Source organism: Morone saxatilis, unplaced genomic scaffold, assembly GCF_004916995.1.
Source record: "Morone saxatilis isolate NCDOM2014 unplaced genomic scaffold, NCSU_SB_2.0 Contig1, whole genome shotgun sequence".
NCBI lineage: Eukaryota > Metazoa > Chordata > Actinopteri > Moronidae > Morone > Morone saxatilis.
The window spans coordinates 14,031,985-14,040,214 of NW_023339651.1; the positions used below are offsets into that span (position 1 = coordinate 14,031,985).

Here is an 8,230-nt window from a genome sequence, read left to right on the forward strand (position 1 = left end):
ACAGCCTAATAAGTATTTGTCTGGGCTCCCTGCAGGGTCGTTAGACGTTGCTTCCTGTGTACGTAATTTCAGGTTTACTCTGAAATGAGACAAAAGTGTTTCCACGTTGAAAACCAAGTCACGCTTATAACAAAAAGCAGTAGTACATAATGCAATGTCATTAATATTGACCACAATTATTGTTGTTATTGGTGTTGTTGTCTATATTGGAGTGCCTGAAAATCTAATTACAGCAGCAGCAGAACGAGGGTAAAAACAGACAGTTGAAATGTTAGTTTAAGTCTTCGTTGTTGCAGTGGTAGTTTTTGAAGCAGTATTGGTAAGCGATTGACTGTATGGTCTATAAAATGTCAGAAAATAAAGACTAAGTGTGAAGATTTGAGCTAGATTTTTTTTGGCAGTCCATCCATTAGCGGTTGAGATATTTCAGTCTGGACACGTTGACATGTCTGTTTATCGAGCCATCTCTGTCAGTCCTTGCTATAATTCCCAGTGAGCACAACTTCTGAACAGTCCAAACCCCAAACATATTTAGTTTATCAGAGCACATAAACAAGCAGCAAATCTTTACTTTTGAGAAGCTGGTAGCAGTGAATATTTGGTTCTTTTGCTCAGAAAATTGCCCAAACGGTGTGTTAATTATCAAAATAATTGCTGATAACATCAACCAATCAAATGAACTATATGTTTTTTTTGCTCTAGTAGTAGTAGTAGTAGTTCTTTCTGCATGTGCAGTATATGAGGCTGGTTCCAGTCTCTCTCTCTGTGTTTGTCTGCTTTGTCTGCTCCTCACAGTGAACTGCATAAGAATCAGATGCAGCTTCCTCTTCGTTCTGTGAGCTCATAGCACCTCGGGATGCTATCGTAATAAAAGCATTATTAGTCCCACCCTGGGTAGCCTCTGTGTTCCACTTGCATCCCCTTAAAACCAGTAGCAAGCTGTCAAAATTAAAAGGGTTTCCAATAGCAACACTATGAAACTTGTGGGGACTGTGTGTGTCTGTGAGGGTCTCAGTCTAGTCTCTGATGACTAGGATGTCGTGTAAGCAGACAGCACATGCGTCAGTATATTTCCTGTCTCTCGCACAATATGAGATTTTGGCTAATGGCTTGATGTTATTGTTTTATTGATGAGCTCTCAGCACGGAGCTCTGAATGGTGTGAATTTCCGTTTTATAACTGCTTGTGCATTGTCTTGAGTGTTGGTTCCCAGAAATATAAATACATATAAAATGTTTCTCAAATGAGTAGAGGTCCTTGATAGTACTCAGCTCCACTATGCATCCTGGAGAGCCCACTTGGATGAAGGTTTTTTTGTTTTATGTGTGAAGTACCAAAAATGAAGGCTATAAACCGTATTTCTTGAACTGACAAAATAATGAGTACAAAACATAAGAAGGCCACTAAGACTTAATTTAATTGGAACAAATATCAAACATGAGTTTTGTTTTGTTTTCCCTGAATTTTCAAGATAGATGAGACACAGCATCTCAGACCAAAACAATTCAGTGTTACGGCCCACCAGACTCCTTTGACAGTAATTTTACCTAGTAGATAATTATAAAACTGGACAGAAACTAGATAAAACTCACAAAAACATAGTTCCACAGTCTTTCCAACAGCACTGGTTTGATCGAATTAATCCCTTAATTTAGTTAGATGTGAATTAAGGGCCACCATTGCTGCCCAAAACAGGCTCATCCTTGGGGGCAAATCAAAGTGTGTCCGCTAAAAGTGCTTGTTTTTGCTACTGACACTGTGTGACATTATGGAAAGGATCCCTAGACCTTTTTGTTGAACCAGAAATGTCCGTTATATCACTATTACTCACCACCAGATTCCATAGACAATTAGTAATTTTACATGGCAGATACCTGTAACATCGTAACTTGTAACAGTAATCAACCTTAATTCACCAACGTAGGTGAGGAAAACAGCAGTTTAACTAACATGCGCGGGATAGCAACACAAGCAGAGGGAGTGTGACCTCGTTCTCTGCTCAGGACACCATGACCTCATTATATCTTTACATAGCTAATAGTTTTTAATAGTTTTAAATCTCATATAACCTTTAATGTCCAACTGAGTTTGGAAACCCAGCACTGCTTTGCTACTTTTACTAGTATGCGTGTGATGCATCTTTCTCCAGGTCTGCTGACGCTGTGTGGCGTGAGCCTCTACATCATCTACTCGTACCAGGCCATGGCTGAGACAGACAGGCTGGTGGGGCCGGAGGGTCTGGCCTATATTCAGACCTCTTTCGGCTGGTCTCTGGGACTGGCCTGGCTCTCCTACGGCCTGGAGCTCCTCACCGGCATACTGCTGCTCGTAGCTGCTCGAAAGGCCAAGCTGCAGCACAGCAGTCCCAGCATGGCCTGACACAAACCTCCACAGTGGATCCAACACATTGAGGGTGGGGACTGAACTGTAGTGAACTGTATGTGGTGCTGCCATGTGGTTCTGCCTTTGAACAAGGTGGACAGTATTAAGGCGTTCACAAAATACAAAGGTTGAACAAAAGAGGTTTTGGACTGTTTTAAAAGGTTGTGTTTTATAAACGTAATGTCCTTAAATCTGCCTCAGATTGGACATTTACATTCTGGTGATTTACAGTAAGTGCAGTGGTGGACTAAATTTGACCAGTCATGCCCTCTTGTGGTGAGAATTGTAGTGGCTCATCATATCCACCCTCAGGCACGCTGACTGCAGGGTCTGACTGTCATACTGTAGTAATATGTAATCTGTGCCAAACTCAACTGACAAGCTTACAATTTAAGATAATTTCATATGGCTTTTAATCTATAAATACATTTCAGATCTTTTCACATAAACATATTTTTAATCATGCAGATTAATTTTATGCAAGCTGTATCTTTTTTGTTTGTTTAGTATTTACATGTGTACATATTTTTGTATTGAAAATGTGTAATAAATGTGTGTTCTATGTGTCTGCAGTTTACAAATGTTACACTACTAAAGCAACTTACTGTCTGTTTTAAGCTCTGTAGAATAATTAAGAGGTAAGATCACTGTCCCTATGTTCCTTCAGTACAGTGTCAGTATTATACTGTGTTTTTTCTTGGTAACTAGTTACTCTTTATCTGTTTAATGAGAAGATTATTTTGTCATGTTGGTGTATAATAACATCAGATTCTGTTTCTCTGTTTATGAGCTATGATCCTGCTCCTTATGTTTGCATCCAGCATGCTCTCGTACCATGTAGTGTGGTTAAACCTGAGCAGGTCTTCAAATTCTCTTATATGCTTCTTTCATTTACTTAAAAAGACTTTCTGGAACAGATTTCTTTTCACATGAATATGTTCTGATATCTCTCTCTTAAAGATGCTATTTTTAAGTATTTCAACAAAAGTATTTTTTTCTGTAAGTATGTGATTGTTGTCAGTTTAAATTTGGCCGTTTTCCACAGAGGAAAGACAGAGAAGCTTCTCATCACTTTGTGGCACCACAACCAAATTCTCTCTGCAAGATTTGAAGAAAGGGACAAAGTAGATGCACTTAGACTAAATTATGTGCAGGGCTTTAAATTGGCAGCACTGAGAGATTTGGCTGGAAGGTCAAAGGCAGTTTGTATACTTGACTTTTTGGCAGCAGGATGTGACCTTTAACACGACCATTCCTGCTGCTGTCACCCGTAGCCGACTGTATCTTTTCAGAAAAACACAAACACACACCACCAATTTTCTTTTCTTTAACGTTCCTATGGCAACCTAAACATCTTGTGCATCCACACAAAAAAAATGATGAAAAGTGGGTGTGAGATTCTGCTCTAAACAAGCTCTGCCTCACTGCAGATAAATAAAAACAAAAGCATGTGCAGAAGACTGAAGATTGATTTTAGCCATCAGATGTACCTCTAAAATGTCACGTTTTAACAAAAAAACAAGTCTGCCTTCATTTTTTAGCTCCAACCTTGAGATTTTATCAAATGAGCTGTGGAAACATTTCATGAGCCCAAGAAGTCAAAGAATGTTTCAACCCAGAGAAAAACTATGTAACTCTTAAGCTGAAGTTTAAAAAAATGGAAATTGACTAAACATAGCAGTCAGTTCTCACAAAACAGTAGCTATATGTTGGTTTTCCAATATACTTTCAGTTTAAAAAAGGAAAACCTGCCATTTTTTGTGATGAATGCAATTCTGTAGTTTCAGTTGCTGCTAGCTTGTCTGCGTCAGGCCTCCAGACACTGTAAACTGTTTTAAATTGTACCTAATTACAGTATTATTGTCTTCTAAAAGAAACTGATGATACAATCAGTGTTCCAATGCGTCATTTTTAATGAGATGAGACCCTCCATGCTCATTCAAAAACATCACAGTGCTTCTAGAAAATGACACAGACTGTGTCTACAGAAATGAAGTAGGCATCAACGTCCCAAATGTATAAAACAAACTAGTCGGAGATTCAGTCATTTCTTGATACAGTGTTTAAACAACAGGAAATGCTCAAAAGGGTAAATAATACATTCACTACATCACTAAAAATAACAAATTGTAACAGAGACCAGAGCAGGTTTGAGCTGTTGATGTGAGTCTAGCTCTGGTGCTCACAGCTGATCCATAAAGCTGAAGGTTTAACTCAACAGCATCATAGAGACCAGCTCATCTTCCTGCAACACATCCAAGGATACTTTACATAACTCACCCCCATAATTATATAGAGTAGAGTTTAACTGACAAGTTTCTGAATATCATTTCGGACACATTTTACATTCCAGTTCTAACATTTTTATGCTAAATCATCTCATGAATCCAAAATGTTAGAATTGATCCCATGAAACTCAACAATATTGTAGTTATTTTAAGGTTAACAGCTTTTTAAGGCAAAGTGATCTACCACATACAGTATATTAATGGCAGGGAAACTCTGGGATACATTAGGCCTTTTAATAAAAATACCTTTACAAAAAAAACATAACAGAACAACTAAACAAATAAATAAAATGTGCCAAGAAAGTGAAACTTCATTGTATATATTACAGATTGTTCCATGTAGCTGTGGTCAGGGAAGAAACTATCATATTGGAGGTGACTATGAATGACTGATATTTGGTGCTTTGGCCAGTGTCGGGCCTGACATCAGTCTAATCTCTATATGTGCATCTTGGTTGACCGGATGAGAAAAGCAAACACTGCAGGGCTCCCTTGAAAGTCATGATGCTTTTAACCCATTTCCATTAAGGTTTTTAATATTCTCTTGTCTTTTCACCACTTCACACTCATCGTTCAGGGTGGACGAGGGCCATTTCAGAGCTCTCTGTGCCTCTGAACAAACAGATGGACGGATGGACCATAATTCATCCGAAAGGAAAAACACAAACGGGCACTTCTCAGTTTTGTTCTGCTCCGTTGGTATTTCCAACACTGCCACAGAAGAGTCAGTTCTAACAAAAGTTTCCCCCAATGGTGGTGTTTCTCCAAAGATACAAAAAGAGGAGGAGAATATGTCAGCCAGGCAAGCATACCTTGCCAGCAAACAGCAGTCCCACTATAGTGAAAAATATGGACAGAACGAAGAGTACGTAGGAGGAGCCCACCACTGTGTTGTTGGGGAGCTTATATGGCTGTCCTCCAACCTCGTTGATGTAGAAGCCGATTGGGAATATGAGGGCAGCCATACAGAAGAGAACCACTGGTAACAAAGAAAAAACATAAGATCATAAAGAATAATAATAAAAGAGTATTAAAATATCAAGTCAGCTCTAACACCTGAATAGGCCTCCAGCAGATGAGCTAAAACAGTTTGATAAAAGTAATGGATAAATGGTTTAAATAGCTACATTAAAACATTAGCTTAAATTAAATAGTAAGCTGAAAGTAACATTAATGCATAATTGGTTCAAATGGAACAGTAACAGTAGCAACAAAATAGTAGTAGTAGTAGTAAAGTAATGGATAAATGGTTCGGATAAATGGTTCAAATAAAAGGTGGTATCAATGAAAGGGTACTTTAGTTCAATTACATATTTGGTTTTTCATGTCAGCCGCAAAACACTTATCCAGAATCTGAGGAACTTTACCCCCTTTTAAAGGTTCAGTGTGTAGGGTTTAGTGGCATTTCACACTGTAGTTGCTGATTGCAACATCCTTACTCTACCCTACCTTTCCAACTGTTTCCAACTTCCGCATAGACATATATAACGAAAACGATTATACACTAATATAAAACATACCTATGAATAATACATTCAATTTCTGCCAATAGATCCTCTTAAATGTTACACACTGGACCTTTAAGGCAGTTATACAGTATTGATGGTCTACTCTTGAGAACCTTCTTTCTATTTTTCTATATTTAGAGGCACAGCTCCTGCTTTGGTTCTCTCTAATATTCAAACTCTGTCTCCTTGCTGTAAAAATAGACACCACCTCTTCAATTAGAGCTCCTCGGCAGTCACTTTGTCAAGATGCTCATAATTACCAGACTAAAAGCTTTCCTGAAATGAAATGTAGAATTCTGATGCTGAGGTAAGCTCCATTTATTTCTTAGAAGATTCTCCTACTTTCACAGGCATTTAATAAACTATAATGGGCAGTTTTGCCTCAAGCTCGACTTTACAGCTAAAAAGTATTAGCTTGTAACGTTGCAACTTTAATATTCATAATGAATTAAGCATGAGAAGAGACATTGAACACCTACTCCCTGTGAAGGCGATCCATCGGGCATACCGGGCGGCCTCGCGTCGCCAGTGTGACATCACCAGCAGACCACAGGTGACAGTGAGGGAGATGATACCCAGGATGATGAAGAAGAGTGTGGTGATCCACTCCGGAGGCAGCTGCGGGGGGATGCAGATCCGGTCCCGGCCGTGGATGATCTGGCACTGCCGAACCAGACCCACAGTCAGAGAGCCTGGATGGAGACAGTGAGGATAAAAGACGCAGTAGTTAAAAAACAAACTCTTTCTGAACATAAATCTGCTCTTTTTAGCTTCAGACAGTCTTTTATTTCCCAAAGGACACTTCCCAGCTCAGCAACAGTCTTAGGTCTCTCACAGCAAATTTATGAAAGTCCACAACCTACCAAAATACAGAATGTGTTGATTAACCAGTGCTTTATATTGATTCTTACAGGTGAGTCACAACAGCGTTGAATAAAGAGAGTGACCGAGGTTGTTCCGCAGTAATAACCCTCCATCCGCACCACTGGAATTACCCAGATGTCTACCAAGCTGATATTGGAGACAAAGTCCCACTGACTGACAACACATAGTCAACACAGGCTGACAGAGCACTGGCAGAACCATGAAAACAGACGTCACCTACCTTCAGGATTAGAAACTGTACCGCAGACAGTGAAAAACCGGTCCCCAGGTCAGAAATAGTATTATTACTTTAATACTGCGTCTGAATTAAACACAATAAGGCTATAGCAGCATGAGTTAAAACATGAGATAAATTAAATATTAAAATCTTAAAACAATTGATAAAGCTGCTCCAAGAGGAATTTTAAGGAAAGGAAAAAAAAATGTTTTACCTGTGTAATATCTATAAACCTATATTAAAGGCCCTGAAAACATATTTACAAAATAATCTGCCAAAGTTAGAACAGCTTTGGTTATTTGTGACATTTCTGTATTTGTGTTTTTGGTTTGACGTTGGTGGGGCTCAGTTTGGCAACATCTAAATTGAAATCAGATGACAGTTCCGTTACCAGGCCACAGTCAATCAATTGTGATCAAACCACACCCACACAGTCCTGATCCTGATGAAGCTGGTTTTTATTCTGAACTTTCATTACAGATGTTATTTTAGCCAGTAAAAATGTGCAACACGTGGTTCATAACAATTATAATAATAATACTCCAGTCTACTGCACATTAAGGCATCAGCCTGCTTGATGAGTTTGCTTTCTTTATATAACAAACTCTAATGCACAGCAATATATGTGGACTCTGGCTGTAAGACACGATGACCTCCCAGGAGTCCCTCTGACTTCCCACAGTGACGAAGGCCGAGGAACTTGTTGGTATGGAAACACTTTGATGGGCGGTGTGCCAGTGGCAACAGTGACCCCCAGTGATTCATGTATGACGTCAGGATCCTGGCATGAACCACCGAAAAACATCACAGAGAGTGAGAAACAGAAGAGCCGAGATAGAAAGTGAAGAAATCAATGACCCCTACATCAGATGGCAAATCATCTGACGGCCTCTTGTCTCACAAAGCCTGCTGGGTACAAGGGCTTCTGCATATTAACACACACACACACA

At 39.2% G+C, this 8,230-nt stretch overlaps 2 protein-coding genes across 2 annotated transcripts in view; one reads left to right on the forward strand and one right to left on the reverse strand.

Moving 5' to 3' along the window:
• The window catches only part of tmem235b (transmembrane protein 235b), a 6,205-nt gene extending 3,419 nt beyond the window's left edge, over positions 1–2,786 (forward strand). The window contains exon 4 of the mRNA XM_035668286.1: positions 2,150–2,786. Coding sequence (XP_035524179.1) covers positions 2,150–2,379 — 230 coding nt within the window. The 3' untranslated portion in view covers positions 2,380–2,786. The remainder of the gene's footprint in view (positions 1–2,149) is intronic.
• Positions 2,787–5,370: 2,584 nt separating this feature from the next.
• The window catches only part of LOC118335647 (uncharacterized protein C16orf52 homolog A), an 8,444-nt gene continuing 5,584 nt past the window's right edge, over positions 5,371–8,230 (reverse strand). Inside the window, exons 2-3 of the mRNA XM_035672057.1 lie at positions 6,658–6,870; positions 5,371–5,649 (exon numbers count right to left, since the gene is read on the reverse strand). Of these exons, the coding sequence (XP_035527950.1) occupies positions 5,465–5,649; positions 6,658–6,870 (398 nt within the window). The 3' untranslated portion in view covers positions 5,371–5,464. The remainder of the gene's footprint in view (positions 5,650–6,657; positions 6,871–8,230) is intronic.